The sequence below is a fragment of the Sebastes fasciatus genome, chromosome 3 (genome assembly GCF_043250625.1).
Source record: "Sebastes fasciatus isolate fSebFas1 chromosome 3, fSebFas1.pri, whole genome shotgun sequence".
Classification (NCBI taxonomy): Eukaryota; Metazoa; Chordata; class Actinopteri; order Perciformes; family Sebastidae; genus Sebastes; species Sebastes fasciatus.
The window spans coordinates 41,761,219-41,778,723 of record NC_133797.1 but is presented as its reverse complement, the minus strand read 5'-3'; the positions used below and the strand labels follow the sequence as shown (position 1 = coordinate 41,778,723).

General features: G+C 42.2%; 3 protein-coding genes across 4 annotated transcripts in view; 1 reads left to right on the top strand and 2 right to left on the bottom strand.

Moving 5' to 3' along the window:
• Nucleotides 1-17,505, bottom strand: part of ccsapa (centriole, cilia and spindle-associated protein a) — a 157,368-nt gene that overhangs the window by 31,231 nt on the left and 108,632 nt on the right. The window lies entirely within an intron of this gene.
• On the bottom strand, nucleotides 1,342-9,143 carry mrpl45 (mitochondrial ribosomal protein L45). The gene is made up of 8 exons (XM_074631299.1): nucleotides 8,982-9,143; nucleotides 7,494-7,692; nucleotides 7,047-7,164; nucleotides 6,709-6,807; nucleotides 5,478-5,526; nucleotides 5,228-5,377; nucleotides 3,683-3,856; nucleotides 1,342-2,622 (listed from the first exon to the last, which is right to left on the bottom strand). Exons 1-8 carry the CDS (start codon nucleotides 9,042-9,044, stop codon nucleotides 2,524-2,526), a joined length of 951 nt encoding a protein of 316 aa, XP_074487400.1. The 5' UTR covers nucleotides 9,045-9,143; the 3' UTR covers nucleotides 1,342-2,523.
• The window catches only part of npepps (aminopeptidase puromycin sensitive), a 31,233-nt gene continuing 23,670 nt past the window's right edge, over nucleotides 9,943-17,505 (top strand). The window contains exons 1-4 of the mRNA XM_074631211.1: nucleotides 9,943-10,308; nucleotides 16,257-16,341; nucleotides 16,500-16,577; nucleotides 16,668-16,789. Of these exons, the coding sequence (XP_074487312.1) occupies nucleotides 10,186-10,308; nucleotides 16,257-16,341; nucleotides 16,500-16,577; nucleotides 16,668-16,789 (408 nt within the window). The 5' untranslated portion in view covers nucleotides 9,943-10,185. The remainder of the gene's footprint in view (nucleotides 10,309-16,256; nucleotides 16,342-16,499; nucleotides 16,578-16,667; nucleotides 16,790-17,505) is intronic.

Sequence of the window (17,505 nt, the reverse complement as noted above, 5' to 3'; positions counted from 1 at the left end):
TTATATTATATTATATTATATTATATTCATTAAAGAAAGTTGATTTATTAAAAAAAAAAACACTGACTAATTTAATACACTGAATCTCTTTACTCAGATTAAGGATTTTGTTTGTGGATTTGTAATTTCTTTTAGGGTGATGACGATTAGCTTTACTTAGATATAAGTAGGGGGGCTTCAAGGAAATTAGGTTTGGGATCATTGGCTGACTGATTTAATGACTAAACACCAGTGATTATTATCAGTCATAATAACGGGATATTAACATTCCACCATTTAAAGAAACAATGCCAAATAAATGCATAAATCATCATAAACTCAAGACATACATCCTGTTTAAACACATTATTAGTTGAATAGTTAAGGTTTTGGTCAACTACAAACATTTTTTTGTAAAGGTTCCTTATGCAAATATCGATATTAGTCATTATTGTCATTGCTGGAAAAAGTCTTTGGCACCACAATAATATTCACAAATATTCTTATTCTATATGAGAGATCATTCTGCAGGACTTCACTGATAATATACCAGACAAATCATTATTTAAATTAAATTAGTTTATGGATTAGTCAAAGATATCTTATGACTATTAGATATATTTATTAGGGCTGTCAATAGATAATAATAACGCAACCCAAATAGCCCAAACTTACACTACATTTAGAATTTTTTTCCTGTTAATTGATTTCTAATAATAAATATATTTGCGTAAAGCAGAATATTTGTCCAATCTCTCTTGTTGATAAGAGGAACATTTTGAACAGATAAAATATGTGTGATTCATTTCCAATTCTTTATTTTAATTGATTGACAGCCCTTATGTTTATTATTAGCTTATAGATACTTTACATCAAGAGTGGACTGACATTTTTAATTTCTGACATTAGTGAGCATTATTTTTTAAAGAATACTATTTTAAGAGTTTCAGATGCAGACGATTTCAAACTTTTTAAAAGCAGTGTTATGTTTTAAAAGGTTTATTGGTGAATAAAACTTACTGATATTAACAGTTTTCTGTATTTATGTAATGAAGTCAAACGTCTATGCCGGCAATCTGTGAGATCAGGAGTCATTTATTCAGCTCTTAACTCAGCCATCTCATCGTTTAAACACTGCGCCACACTTTGTAGTCGATGGAGTGACCTAGTTCTGTGAGCATTGTTGCATGTTAGCGTGTCTTTTGAATGAGCGTGCTGTAATTTGTTGTCACGTAAAAAATATATATATATATTGTTGTAACACATCCCTTGATTTGCATAGAAAAAACAGACCAAATTTTGTATGTAATATCTTCTATGAAAGATTATTCTGATAAAGAAAACTCCACTGAGATCTACAGATGAGAAGTGACGCAGATGGAACACTTTATTTTTCTATTTCCTGAGGTGGACATGCAGTATATTCATCAAAGAAATAAACAATTACATTTCTGGAGATCTGAACATTTTATGTGTTGAGTTGTTGCAGCAGTGTTGATATCGTTTGTTCCACAGATTTGGTGCTAAATTTAACCATTTTTTACCACTGGAGAATTTATAAAAATGATCAATAATCCTCCAGAATACCACATTAAGACACCAAGACCTTGAGGAACACCAGAGAAGAAGACATGCTGTGATTTGGGATCAAAAACTTTTGACATTTGTAGATTTCTGCATTTTTTTGGTGACGGATGGCGAGCACTTGTGTTGTGTTGCTCTGCTCAGAAACCCCCTTATCGTCAATCTAGCTATGAAAGTTAATGAAAATACAGTGAGGTCAATGAAATGTCTCCTATGAGGACTAACATCATCACACAGGAATCCAGTTGGGCTCATTGGACCCACCAGAGTCTCAGCTTTACAGTGAGACCCAATTTATGTATTCAACACTGTTTAGGGACCCCAGGATGCAGAAATATTCAGATACACCATTTCAGAATAGAAGACAATAACACATTTATACTGCAAGTGATTATCATAAAGTGATCATGTCTGTAAAGGGGAGACTCGTGGGTACCCATAGAACCCATTTACATTCACACATCTGGAGGTACATCTTGTTGATACCGATGGTTTTCTAGTGATATCTGTGTCTTCTCTCTGGCCCTAAAACTGAACCTACCAGATCCTCTGAGAGACAGTGAAGTCAGTCGTGATCCTGGGGTCTTTGAAGGTTTAGTTTTAGTCTTAAAACAATATGAAAATGTGTGAAACTAACTTGAGAATCAATCTGTTATCATTATCATTATTATTATTATTTTTCCAGACTGTTGTGTGGTGATTGGTTGCAGGAGAGAGAAGCAGCTTTATTGGCTGCAGGACTCAGTAGTTTGTTCATCCTGAGACTCAGCTGCTGCTTCCAGCGGTTCTCAGACAGACAGGAGCCTCCAGAGGAAGCCTGGTCTCCTGCCTGACTGGACAAACTAACCAGCCACAGACAGAATGTAAACAGCACTCTGGCTCATGACTGCTGCTGCTGCTGCTGCTGCTGCTGATGTCCTACTGTGGTTTGTAATGTAAAGAGCAGCGCCACCCGGTGGACTACTTGCTCCACTGGACTGCCTCTGGTTTGGGAACTTCATAGTTAAGGGCGTCAAACTCTTGTCCCGGCTTCAGCTCTGGACCAGGAATCATGACAGTCTGGGGGAGAAAGAGGAGCACATCAGCATCATTAGATTTATTCCATATTACTTTTAATACCATATTTTGTAGCGAGGGAAATTAACCTTCAGGAGCAAGATGGGAAAACCAGCTTGTAATGTTGGAAAACACTTTACGGTACTTCAACAACACTGAGAAAGAACCATCGTAGTGTGATTGAATTGTCTGTTTTATATCATTGTTTTAAATGAAATACTCCGGACAAAATTCATTTTTCAGTTACAGCCCCAAAACACAACAGCAGCTGTGATTGTAGGAGGACACGAGCCTCCTGGAATCATTCAGTCTACCAACTGTCTGACTATCTCCTGTTTTAGAGGAAGAAACAGCCTCCACTGCTCCGTCTGTCTGCTGGATCTGAGGCGCTGACTCACAGATTTAAGGTGATTATATTCGTATATGATGCGAGTCAACTTCTATTCCAGTGTGACGTGAAGACTGACGAAGACGCGGAGCACGAACCTCTCCGGTAATCGAACAGAGCTCTGTGCATCATTTTACTGATGCTCGCTGACACACGCTTGTTATTGAGGAAACTTATATCATATCAAATAACCCCGAGGCAACAGGTCACCGGATAAAGACATATTCTATAACGTAAGAACAAAACCTAGTGACCCGTTCTTCATATTTTAAATAAAGGAATAAGAGAGCGATACTGGGGAGGCGGGGGGGAGGTGTTCTTTTCTACTATTATTATTATTTCTTCAAACCATGACCGCTACTGACACATTCAGATTTATTATAACATGTATGAGCATTAGATATGTGTGTTTATTATTTATATTCATTTGATTCAATATGTATTATTGTTTTTATATTTGTTAATGTATCAACACATTATGCAGCGAGGAAGAGGACAATAACTTACTGAATAAATATGAAAATGATGGTGAAAAGCTTGTTGACGTGGTCTTTAAAGTGACGTATGGACTGGCCAGGTAATAAAGGGTTTCTTTGACAGTAAGTGTGCTTTGGACTTCTGCCTCTTTCTCACTAAACGATAAATGTAGTCAGCCGCTGCAGAACAGAGGGTCACCTTAATAATTGGGTCTTTGGCCGGAGCCCAGGACGGCACTATTTTCCCGTGTAACCTCCATCGGCCGTAGGGGTTCACGAGGTGTCGCTCTATGACCAGGTACTCCAAGACGTCCTTCGGCTGCTCCTCGCTGCCCAGCATCAGCCTCCCGAAGCGGTCGTAGACGGCCAGAGCCTGCAGGAGGAAAGTCGGTTCATCCAGTCATCTGAAACTGCTCTGGAATGTGTCTTTACATCACTCTGAAATTAACTGTGTGCAACATACATACAACATATTAACCCTCTGAGACCCACAACAGAGCAGTTCTAGTTTTCTTTAGGGGGTCCAGGGGGTCTTTAGGGGGTCCAGGGTGTCTTTAGGGGGTCTTTAGGGGGTCTTTAGGGGGAGACAGCAGGTCAACAGTAGATGTCACATAGAAGTGGTGAACATCATCTGAAAGCTGAGAACCTGAAGATTAATCTGAGATGCAGCTCAGCACTGAGGGTCAAGATGTTCTAGTCATTAATCTGTAATAAACATGAATTCATTATTTAATTAAAATAGTTAAAGTGTGTAATGGTTTAGAACATGATGATAGAAGTATCTGATGGTCATCTCCATGCTCTATTAGGTCTCATAAGTTGTTGCAGCAGTTGTTGGGTTGATACCATTTGTTCCACAGATTTGGTGCTAAAATTAACCATTTTTTACCACTCTAGAATTAATAGAAATGATCAATAATCCCTCCAGAATACCACATTAAGTCACCAAGACCTTGAGGAACACCAGAGAAGAAGACATGCTGTGATTTGGGATCAAAAACTTTTGACGTTTGGAGATTTCTGCATGTTTTTGGTGACGGATGGCGAGCACTTCTGTTGTGTGAACTGCTCAGAAACCCCCTTATTGTCAATCTAGCTAGGAAAACCATCCATCCTCTGAATGCTCTAGGTCTCTAGTTTGATCCATCCATCCTCTGAATGCTCTAGGTCTCTAGTCTGATCCATCCATCCTCTGAATGCTCTAGGTCTCTAGTCTGATCCATCCATCCTCTGAATGCTCTAGGTCTCTAGTCTGATCCATCCTTCCTCTGAATGCTCTAGGTCTCTAGTCTGATCCATCCATCCTCTGAATGCTCTAGGTCTCTAGTCTGATCCATCCTTCCTCTGAATGCTCTAGGTCTCTAGTCTGATCCATCCATCCTCTGAATGCTCTAGGTCTCTAGTCTGATCCATCCATCCACTGAATGCTCTAGGTCTCTAGTTTGATCCATCCTTCCTCTGAATGCTCTAGGTCTCTAGTCTGATCCATCCATCCTCTGAATGCTCTAGGTCTCTAGTCTGATCCATCCATCCACTGAATGCTCTAGGTCTCTAGTCTGATCCATCCTTCCTCTGAATGCTCTAGGTCTCTAGTCAGTCCGGATCTCGGGTCTCAGGGAGTTAATGATATTTGAAAAAACAGGAACACACACTTGAAGAATAAACTGCACATGAATAGTTGATACTCATATCACGCCTGGACATCAGCGGAGTCGACTACAGTCCGGTCACGTACGAGTCGTACCTGTTTGGTGTGCATGCGGACCGTCACCTGGCCGTACAGGTTGCCCTTGGTGACCATGTCGGGGCAGCGGGCGTGGACCACTTTGGGCGGCTCCAGTGACTCGATGAACCTCCAACGGATGGTCTTGTACCGGTTTCCTCTCGTCATCTCCTGAACACGGGACAGACGAGTAAAAACTAAACATGAATTGGGGATTTGATGAAAAGTGAATCAGTGAGAAACTTCATCAGCGTTTAGAAGAAGAACTTACAGGATAACACCGCTCAGTCACCAAGGAGTGAAGCTTCTCCTTGTTGAACCTGCAAGAACAAACAGCAGGCGTTAATCTGCCTTTTAAAGAGAACCTTTAGGCAAGGCAGCTTTATCTGTAGAGCACATTTCAGCAACAGGGAGATTCAAAGTGCTTTACATAAACATTCAAGAACATTGTGACAAAGTGCAAAAGAACATTAAGACATAATTAAAACAGTTATAAAACATTAAAGATTAGAAAATAAAAACAAGCTAAAAATAAAAGCTAGGATAGAAGCTAACACACAAGAGTAAAAGCTCTAGTGCAGTATATAAGATCATTATCTGGTTTAATAAAAGGCAGCAAACAGGACAGATTGAAGCTTTGATTATAAAGAAGTGAGAGTTGGAGGTCCTGCAGGTTTCTGGGAGCTTGTTCCAGATGTTTGGTGCATAAAAACTGAACGCTGCTTCTGCATGTTTAGTTGTGACTCTGGGGACACTAAGCAGACCTGATCCAGAGGACACTAAGCAGACCTGATCCAGAGGACACTAAGCAGACCTGATCCAGAGGACACTAAGCAGACCTGATCCAGAGGACACTAAGCAGACCTGATCCAGAGGACACTGAGCAGACCTGATCCAGATGACCTGAGAGGTCTGGATGGTTCAGAACACAGCAGAAGATCACCAATGTATTTGTGCCATAAACCATTTAGTGCTTTGTAAACCAGCAGCAGTATTTAGAAATCAGTTCTCTGAGAGACAGGGAGCCAGTTAGAGACCTCAGAACTGGACTGATATGATCCACTTTCTTGGTCTTAGTGAGGATTCTAGCAGCAGCGTTCTGAATCAGCTGCAGCTGTCTGATCGACAGTAAAGACGCCGTTACAGTCAATTTCTAAACATAAAGTTCATATTTGATGAATTGAATCAAATGAATTATAAAAGTTATTGTGTGTACAGGACTGAAGAAATGTGACCTCTATAGTTTATGATATTTTTTGAAAATGTGCTGTTTTTGTACAGAATGAATTTGATATTTGAAAGACAAAATGTTTCTGGATTTAAAGGGGAAATTCAACACGTTTTACGTGGACGTCCAATCAGTGTTGGCGGTGAATGTAGCTGACCTCATTGCTGCTATATTGACCGAGAAAGCTGCTAAATCTATTGTTCTTCCTGTATCCAGCGCCGTCATTTGATGTGACAGCGACGTAGCTGTGAGACACACAAGTTAACTTTCTTACTGTGACAGGGCGTCGTGGGCCTCGACGAAGATCTCCTGAGCTCGCTCTGCAAAATCCTTGGTCGTGAACAGAGAGTCGTGCTCTTTGATTTTACGAATCCTGCAAGAAACGACATTAACATTCAGCTTTCTCACATTTACTGTGAAGTGTTTCATCTGAAGATGATTTGGATCTGAATTAATGAAACAGCTGTAATGAGGAGTTAAGAGAGAGGTGTGCTTGTTCTCAGTGACGCTGCCACACCAAACTCAGTCCTGCAACCAGCAACATCCAGATTATGTTTGACAAGAAAACCATCAGTTCAGGACGAACACGGGGAGTTAGAGAAACAGTCTTACGCTAGCTGGGAGCCGGCGCTCTGTCGAATCTGTTCGGCTCGTTGTTTCAGACCTTCTTTAGACAAAGTGGAGAGACGAGCGTCGCCCTCAGGGGGGATGTAGGGGTCGAAGATTCCCGCTGGTGAAGACATCAGACAGAGATGATCAATCAGTAGGTTCACTCCATCCAGCAGAGATATTACAACAACTAGCATTTATTATAAAATACAATAACAGGAATCCTGGTGTTAACATTTGAGGACAAATGTGCAACTTTATCTCACTACTAATTACTAGGGGCGGAAAGAAAATCGATTATGTATCTTATTATGTAATTATGTTAACTTTAACAGCCCTAAAATATACCAGATTGTTATTAATAAATCAAACAAGCCAAAGTCTTTGCAGTCTGAACATTCAATCATTTTAAACTAGAAGACTCCCACACCAGCTTATCAACAGTATTACCAGTGCAGGCGATGTTGATGGGCCTCTCAAAGTACTGCTGTCTGAAGACGAGGCCTGCCGCTCGGGCCTTGGCCTCCGTGTTCTCCTCCCTCTGCCCCTTCACTCCCACTGCTGGAGGGATGAAGTACCGCTTCTTGGTCCGGACCGGCAGGTAAAGTGGGACGGGATGCCGCAGCACGTCCAGAGACGCCTCAGCATTCTGAGAGAACGTGTTTTAAGACAAAACGTTATTCATGCCGAGGGAACTCGTTGTGCAGCAGTTTAAACACAAAGTGAGAAAGACTGCAAATACACAGGATGCAAATAAAACTAAATATATAAACAATAACGATGCAAAAAACTAAATGTGCACAATGACAGAAATGTAAAGAGTTAACGGTAAGTGTCATAAATATAACTGGTTAACCCCGTGACCCACAATAGAGCCGTTTTAGTCTTCTTTAGGGGGTCTTTGGGGGTCTTAAGGGGGTCCAGGGGGTCTTTAGGGGGTACAGGGGGTCTTTAGGGGGTCTTAAGGGGGTCCAGGGGGTCTTTAGGGGGTCCAGGGGGTCTTTAGGGGGTCTTAAGGGGGTCCAGGGGGTCTTTAGGGGGTCTTAAGGGGGTCCAGGTGGTCTTTAGGGGGTCTTAAGGGGGTCCAGGGGGTCTTTAGGGGGTCTTTAGGGGGTCTTAAGGGGGTCCAGGTGGTCTTTAGGGGGTCTTAAGGGGGTCCAGGGGGTCTTTAGGGGGTCCAGGGGGTCTTTAGGGGGTCTTTAGGGGGTCTTAAGGGGGTCCAGGTGGTCTTTAGGGGGTCTTTAGGGGGTCTTAAGGGGGTCCAGGTGGTCTTTAGGGGGTCTTAAGGGGGTCCAGGGGGTCTTTAGGGGGGATAGCAGGTCAACAGTAGATGTGGAAACCTGAAGATTAATTTGAGACGCTGCTCAGCACTGAGGGTCAAGTTGTTCTAGTTTGTTACTATCTACCTGTCTGTCTGTCTGTCTGTCTACCTGTCTGTCTGTCTGTCTGTCTGTCTGTCTGTCTGTCTACCTGTCTGTCTGTCTGTCTGTCTGTCTGTCTACTTGTCTGTCTGTCTATCTATCTGTCTACAGTACCTGTCTGTCTGTCTGTCTGTCTGTCTGTCTGTCTGTCTGTCTGTCTGTCTGTCTGTCTACCTGTCTGTCTGTCTGTCTGTCTGTCTGTCTGTCTACCTATCTGTCTGTCTATCTATCTGTCTACAGTACCTGTCTGTCTGTCTGTCTACCTGTCTACCTGTCTGTCTGTCTGTCTGTCTGTCTACCTGTCTACCTGTCTACCTGTCTGTCTGTCTGTCTGTCTACCTGTCTGTCTGTCTGTCTGTCTGGTTAGCTAAAGGGCTAGCTTGGCTAAACTAAGCTGTGTGATAACCATTAAAACAGACGAGCTGCTGACAGCATGTGTCCTTTCTGTCTCTAACCCAGCAGACTGTTATCACATTTCTGTCTCTAACCCAGCAGAGTGTTATTAGATGTCTCAGACCTTCATTCTGCTCCATGTCGCTCTGTGAAGAACCACCAGCGTCCTCCTCAGGGGCACCGCCATCTCCACACCATCTGACTGAAGAACAAACACTTCCGGTTCACTATGTCAAACCAAGGCGGCTTCCGCTTTCAAAATAAGACGAGAAGAAGGGGCCTTGTTTTCTCTGTTCTGTTTGTCAGCTGTGTTTTCTGTCATTGTTAATATTTGTCTGTTTACATTTAGATGTCCATGTCTACTCTTGAACGTTTGTTGTTGTTGTCTGTTTATTTATTTATATGTCGTTAAGGTGGCCAGTATGACAGAGTAGTAGGGCCACAGTGAGACAAAATAAATGTCTGAGATTTCGAGAAAAGTCATAAATTTACGAGAAAAAAGTCGTAATATTATGAGAAGCCTGGCTACATCAGCATCAGAGCTAAAACCAACCGCCTCAGAAACAGCTTCTATCCCCAGGCCATCCGGATGCTGAGCTGAGTCTCACAACTGACCCTGACCCACTAGAGCCCTGTCTCTGTCTCTGTCTCTGTCTCTGTCTCTATCCATTCATCCATTCATCCATTCGTACCTTGGTTACACTGCACTTATTGCACCACACACTTACGGGTGTGCGGGTGGGTGTATATTCTCTGTGTATATTCTCTGTTATTTATTTTATAATTTTCTCATATTTATCGAACAATTTGCTATTGTTGCTGTTATATTTATATGTTTATCAGGATGATTGTATTTAATTCATTATTGTTATTCAATTGATTGAGAGATCGATGGATTGTCTATTATACAAGGCTGAGAGCGTAACAAACAGGAACAAAGAATCTCACTGCCATCTCAATGTGTCTGTGATCAATAAACTAAACTTGAACTTGAACTAGAATAAGATGTGTAACACTCGAGTCTTTGATCCATATGCACACAGCACGCTCACGTTCATCACGTCCGCTGCCACGACGTGATGACGTGCGGTTGCAGCCTCCCTCTAGGTGTTTGGCTGTGTGAGTGTCTGCGGGGGGAGAACAGAAGAGCTGAGCGGGTTCCGGTTGATGTTGCTGCTCCTGGGCCGCAGGGTTCCGCTGTCATCCGAACACAGACTCACTACCTGCTGTCCATCCTCACCGTCCAGGCCCGTTCTGCTCAGAACCTCAGAGTCCCGCAGACAGACAGAACCGTGTCCGTTAGTCCAGCCGGTCAGAACACAGGAACCATGCCCGAGAGGAGGCCCTTCGTCCGGCTACCCGCTGACGTCTACCCCGTCAACTACGGACTGAGTCTGAAGCCAGACCTCATCGACTTCACCTTTGAGGGCAAACTGGAGGCGCTGGTGGAGGTGAGAGGATGTGTACCTGCATGTGTACCTGCATGTGTACCTGCATGGAGGAGATGCTGTTATGTAATGAGACCAGCTAACGGGACCGGGAGAGCTAGCTAGTTAGCTCATTAGCTGCTGGTTGTTAGCCAGCAGCGGCTAACGTTAGCCGTCAGATGCTAACCCAGCTAGCCGTGTGTTGTCGCTGGCTGCAGGAGACTCATGACTGAAGAGAGGAGAAGAGAATAGAATAGAATAGAAGAGAGACTTTATTGTCATTGAGCATCAGTTGAGCAGCTGTTGGCAGTGAAAGCAAATATTAAAATGAAACACATCAAAACATTCAAATCAAAAAGTAGACAGATAAATAGATCAGAAAGTGCAGCTGCCATGATTACAGCTCAGCAGCTACTGGATGTGTCTGACCAGCCAGGAGCTAGCTGGAGCTAACTGAAGCTAGCTGGAGCTAACTGAAGCTAACAGAAGCTAACATAAGCTAACTGAAGCTGACTGGAGCTAACTGAAGCTGACTGAAGCTGACTGAAGCTAGCTGAAGCTGACTGGAGCTAACTGAAGCTAGCTGGAGCTAGCTGGAGCTGACTGGAGCTAACTGAAGCTAACTGAAGCTGACTGAAGCTAACTGAAGCTGACTGAAGCTAACTGAAGCTAACTGAAGCTAACTGAAGCTGACTGAAGCTAACTGAAGCTAACTGAAGCTAGCTGAAGCTGACTGGAGCTGACTGGAGCTAACTAGAGCTAGCTGGAGCTGACTGAAGCTAACTAGAGCTAGCTGGAGCTGACTGGAGCTAGCTAGAGCTAACTGAAGCTAGCTGGAGCTAGCTAGAGCTAACTGAAGCTAACTGAAGCTAGCTGGAGCTGACTGGAGCTAGCTAGAGCTAACTGAAGCTAACTAGAGCTAGCTGGAGCTGACTGGAGCTAACTGAAGCTAACTAGAGCTGACCGGAGCTAACTGAAGCTAACTAGAGCTAGCTGAAGCTAACTGAAGCTAACTGAAGCTGACTGAAGCTAACTAGAGCTAGCTGAAGCTAACTGGAGCTAACTGAAGCTAGCTGGAGCTAACTGAAGCTAACTGGAGCTGACTGAAGCTAACAGAAGCTAACTGAAGCTAACAGAAGCTGACTGAAGCTAGCTGGAGCTAACTGAAGCTAGCTGGAGCTAACAGAAGCTAGCTGAAGCTAGCTGGAGCTAACAGAAGCTAGCTGGAGCTAACTGAAGCTGACAGAAGCTGACAGGAGCTAACTGAAGCTAACAGAAGCTAGCTGGAGCTAACTGAAGCTAACAGAAGCTAGCTGGAGCTAACTGAAGCTAACAGAAGCTAGCTGAAGCTAACAGAAGCTAGCTGGAGCTAACTGAAGCTAACAGAAGCTAGCTGGAGCTAACTGAAGCTAACAGAAGCTAGCTGGAGCTAACTGAAGCTAACAGAAGCTAGCTGGAGCTAACTGAAGCTAACAGAAGCTAGCTGGAGCTAACTGAAGCTAACAGAAGCTGACATAAGCTAGCTGGAGCTAACTGAAGCTAACATAAGCTGACTGGAGCTAACAGAAGCTAGCTGGAGCTAACTGAAGCTAACATAAGCTAGCTGGAGCTAACTGAAGCTGACTGAAGCTAGCTGGAGCTAACTGAAGCTAACATAAGCTAGCTGGAGCTAACTGGAGCTAGCTGAAGCTAACAGAAGCTAGCTGAAGCTAACTGGAGCTAGCTGAAGCTAACAGAAGCTAGCTATCACAACAGTCCTGCAGACAGCAGACCTGCACTCTCATGTTAGCTCAGCCATTAGCCTGCAGGCTAACAGGCGCTTAATGTGTTTCTAAGAGCAGTTTGTTGTCTGCCAGCAACGTGAACTCCTCCTTACAGCAACGCACAGCTGTTAATCACTATCGATTAATCTGTTATAGATTACTGAGGTTGGTAACTAGCCAGCTAGCTGCTAGCGGCTAAGCTAACGACCACTAATGTTTGCTAAATCATGGCAACATCATGTGGCCTCCTCCCACCATCCACCACCACCCCTCACTCTGCTGCTGCTCACACTGAGGGAACAACTACTCACATCCTCTACCCAAGTTAAAGTACTATTGCAATACCACACTGTGAAAATACTTCACTATAAGTTAAAGTACTACTGCCATAAAAACTCTAAATGATAAAAATAGAATAATCCACTATATACATTAGTGAAGTGTGTAATAACATACTATATACATTAGTGAAGTGTGTAATAACATACTATATACATTAGTGAAGTGTGCAAGATACGTTTGTTCTTAAATAAAAAATAATTGAGGTAGTAGATGTGCAAAATTCAACAAAATATTACAGGACTAAAACAGAATGGAGGGTGGTTGAGACAGAAACTATAAAGCTGATAGTTATATATATATATATATATATAAGATCATATGTTTTCATCTTTGTGACCAGCCGATCCAGTTTATTTAGCTTAAGAAGTTGGATCATTTTCTCACCACATAAAGGAACACTTAATACTTCAGTTTATCACAAACATTCAACATCAGGTCATCTGGAGGTCTATATTCACTGGACGGGAAGGGGAGGAAAAACTGATCTGTAAAGTAACTAAAACTGTCAGATAAATATAGTGGAGTAAAAAGTACAATATTTACCTCCGAGATGTGGACTAGAAGTAGAAAGTTGTATCAAATGGAAATACTCAAGTAAAGTACAAGTACTTCAAGTTTGCACATAAGTACAGCACTTGAGTAGATGTACTGAACTCTCCTCCTGACTGTTAAAAATGAAGAATTTGCATGATTTTATATCAAATCAAATCAAATCAATTTATTTTTGTATAGCGTCAAATCACAACAGAAGTTATCTCAAGACGCTTTATATATAGAGCAGGTCTATGACCGTACACCATGTTGTATATGGTGCCTTCAGATGTGGTGGTGTTCACCGTGTTCACCAGCAGAGTCCATCATGTCGTATTCACGACCTCGTCAGTGGAACGTTTCTGGAAGTTCAGAGTTCGTGAGTTGTGACGTGTTTGTTGACGTTGTCAGAAATGGCGGAGGCCTTGGAAGTTCATTTTTCGGTGCATAATAAGTTAATATTTAGTAATTTTAGTGGTATATTGTTTTTCTTGGTAGTTTTATAATATGTCTGAGGAAAATGATGAAAAAGATGTTTTCACGACTTAACCACTTGAACACCAAGAATATCGCAATACACAACTTCCCATGTTGTAAACACCAGTTTGATTTGAAGGCACCAGTAGTATTCTCAGAGCAGCTCTGGTCAAAAGTTAAACCATTCTTGTAAATTTGAGGAATGCACACTGCGTTTGCTAACGTTGGTCAGCTGTCAGTTGACTTACTGAAATAGGTAATCGGTTAGTGAATCATTTGGGTGTAGCTACTAAGTAACCAGCACATAAAACAAACATACCAGCTCACTTTGCATTTATTTCACAGATAAAATCTGTGCTTGCCGTTTGTAAATGCTCCATTGTGCACGGACACCTGTCAGCCTGGTGTCCTCTAACACCTGAGGCTGGTTGTAAACACACACTCAACACACTTTATCAGAGCAATCAAGACAGACCACTACACTACATATTTATGCTCTAAATGTGTACATCTGCTAACATTAGTTGTTCTTTGTGTATATGACACCCTTCACTAATGGGATATAAACTGCTTCACTATCAAAAACAGATAATATTAATAGTGGTTTATTCAATGTGATTAGATAACACTAGCCCCAATGAACATGAGTAACATTTTAAATACAAAGCAAACAGCTGGAAAATGAATAAAATAAGGTTTTGCCTGACCAATAGTCAAACAAAGAAGAGCAGTAAATCCTTACATCTGAAAAGCTGACATTGGAGAATAACTTAAAACGAGTACTTATCAAAACTGTTGACAAGTATTTTTCTGTCGATCGATTCATTGTTTCAGCACTAAACCGTTGAAAGATGTCAGTGGATGTTTTTGAGAAGGTTAGCTAAATTTGTGAAATGTCACAGCAAACAAAGGCATAGATAAAGAATTGTTTTTCTTATCAGTGCCAAGACTCTTCAAGCAGGACATATTCAAAGTAGGGCTGTCAAAGTTAACGCAATATTGTTTTAACGTCACTCATTTCTTAAATGCATTAGCGCAACTTGTAGCGGGCTCAGTTTTAAAGCTAGAGTGAAGATACTGATATCATAGTAAACTATAAAACCTGATGGATCTATCGGTACCAACCATGTCATACTAGCTGTTCATGAAGGAGGTTAAATAACGCTCCAAACTTACGCTACATTTTGGCGAGGAAAAACTGTCATGTCCATTTTAAAAGGGATCCCTTGACCTCTGACCTCCAGATCAGTGAATGTAAATGGGTTCTATGGGTACCCACAAGTCTCCCCTTTACAGACATGCCCACTTTATGATAATCACATGCAGTTTGGGGCAAGTCATAGTCAAGTCAGCACACTGACACACTGACAGCTGTTGTTGCCTGTTGGGCTGCAGTTTGCCATGTTGGAGCATATTGTTGGAGCATATTGTTTTATGTTAAATGCAGTACCTGTGAGGGTTTCTGGATCAATATCTGTCATTGATTTGTGTTGTTCATTGATTTACAATAATAAATATATACATGCATTTACATAAAGCAGCATATTTGTCCACTCCCATGTTGATAAGAGGATTGAATACTTGACAAATCTCCCTTTAAGGTTCATTTAGAACAGATACAAAATGTAAGATTAATGGCGATTAGATATACACCTACTTTTAAACATTATGAAAGTGTGATAAATTCAAGATTAATCACAATTAACTATGTGTTAATCATTTTAATGCAAATCCTCATTTCAGGAAGTCTTAAAGTTGAGTCCTCCTGAAAGTTTGTTTTAATCCTGTGTTTGCTATGAACAGAAGATTGTCGACCACAGTTTGGTTTAGTAACACCCTGTTTACCTGCGGTTTGTACAAAGCCTGGCTAAAACACAATAGACCGGAAGAAACTCAAGCAGCGTGGCATTTTGCCATGTGCCTGGCGGGTTTCATAATTACTGCCTCTTGGCCGCTTTGTCGGCCTCCAAGTATCTCAAACAGCAGCAGCAGCGTCCAACCGGCAGCGCCACAAACCGTGAATGTCACTATTACTGCCCTTTCTGAAAACTGCGTGGCGTCCAAGTGTGCCACTGTGTTTCCCTCAATAAGTTGGGCAGTCACAGCCGCTGCTTTCACATCAGCAGTCAGAAGCTTCATAGTCTTTCCTCCTTTCTTTGTTTTCATCACTTCCTTTCTTTTGTCATCACACCCCAACTGGTTCTTTATCTGGGATCAGTTTTGCTCTTCAGCCTCTGTAGTTTTAACCACGTACACGCCATTTGGACACTTCAGCCCGTTGCGGCGATTCGTCAACTTGGGTGCCATATTGGACCTGACCAGACTGGCCTGTAACCCTCTACTAGTGAACGGGGGAGCTGCAGTTTCTCTGGATAAAAAGCACTATAACGTCTATATTTCTCAACCGGTTTTAACCAGTCGTTATTATATTAAAGGGTTTATGATCTACGAGGAGGAATGTTAAGTTAACGGTACTCCTCCACTAGTAGAGGGTTACAGACCAGTCTGGCCAGGTCCAATATGGCGCCCACGTTGACGTACGATCCAGGAGTCAATGTGGCGCCTATGTATATATGTCTATGTATATATGTCTATGTATATATGTCTATGTATACAGTATGTCTATGGGTTTAGCTCACAGTATGTGGGTTTATTCCTGTCTCAGCTATCTGGTGTTCAGTCTGGATATACCGTCAGAACTGCCTTCGACCAGTCAAAACAAAATTCTGTCTTCTTCAATGATAGTTTCATTGGATCTTTACGTTTTGTTTAAACTTCATCTTTCCCAAACAGATTGGGATTTAAAAATGATGGCACCTCAGAGATGTGAGATATTCTGTTTTATGTCAATATTTACAGGTTACACAAGCCACGAATCAGATTGTGATGAACTGTGCTGACATCGACATCATCACAGCTTCCTTTGTACCGCAGGGAGGAGAAGGTGAGGCTCAGCGTCTTTCCTCTCTTTTAGTCTTTATTAATGACGTTGTCACAAATGAAAATGTATCTTAGTTTTTGGATTACACATGATTTTCAGTTCCTGTAATATGAAGAGGGAATATTGCATACTCATGGTCTTTTTTCTTCCTCTCTTCTTAGAAATTAATGCCACAGGATTCAACTATCAGAATGAAGATGAGAAAGTCACCCTGTCATTTCCTAGCGCTTTACAGAAAGGTAAGAAAGGACTCCGCTGGTCTCTGCTGTTGGTTCTCAAAGCTTCTGAAACATTATTCTGTCATTAATGCTGTTAATCCCCCCCCCCAGGCTCCGGCACGTTGAAGATAGACTTTGTCGGGGAGCTGAACGACAAAATGAAAGGATTCTATAGAAGTAAATATTCATCCGCTGCTGGAGAAGTCCGCTACGCTGCCGTCACACAGTTTGAGGTGAGCGGATGGCCGGGGGGGGAAATGGGATGTTTTCTTTTTGAGGGTGTTGCTTCACCCTCTACTCGCCTGTGTTGCAACACAGGAGGGCGTGACAGTCATGTGATGTGTCATAAAGATGAGGCAATATCTCAGATTGCTTTCTATTTATGCTTTGAAGATGCTGCTGTGTGTTGACATATGTTTAAACCAGGTCAGGACTCTGACCTGGGGGGGGGGGGCTTCCATCAGAACCTGCCGGGTATCCACCGGCTGTGTACGTGCACATTGTTCAATGTTGCTATGACGATATGACTTAATATTGAAGTGTGCATATTAGCTATACATATTTATATATTTTAAATACTACAGACTACACAGCCTACTGCCAGCTTTAGCTTCAGTCTTGTGTAGCCGAGGGTTACGCTGCTCCTATACTTTATGAAGATAATAAATGAATAACACGCAGGATTCATAGTCGGCAGCCTCGTTAATAACAGCGTGTTACCGCTTCACTGCTTCCGTTCCTCCCTTCATAATAAACTCCCCGGACACAGACACAGAACACTGCTAACTAAAGGGAACTAAAGTCATTCACAACTCAACTAAACTAACACGTTCTTACAGTTAGCTGTTAGCTGCCGAGCTAACGCGCTGTGCTTGTGTAAACATAGCGGCGACGGATGAGAGACAGCAGACCGATCATCGAAACGTTGCTTTCCTCCATGTTTAACAGT

Coding starts and splice junctions, on each gene's coding strand:
- mrpl45 (XM_074631299.1), bottom strand. CDS start 9,044: ATGGCGGTGCCCCTGAGGAGGACGCTGGTGGTTCTTCACAGAGCGACA. Junction 7,693..8,981: donor CGACATGGAGCAGAATGAAG/GTCTGAGACATC, acceptor ACGTTCTCTCAG/AATGCTGAGGCGTCTCTGGA. Junction 7,165..7,493: donor CATCAACATCGCCTGCACTG/GTAATACTGTTG, acceptor TGTCTTCACCAG/CGGGAATCTTCGACCCCTAC.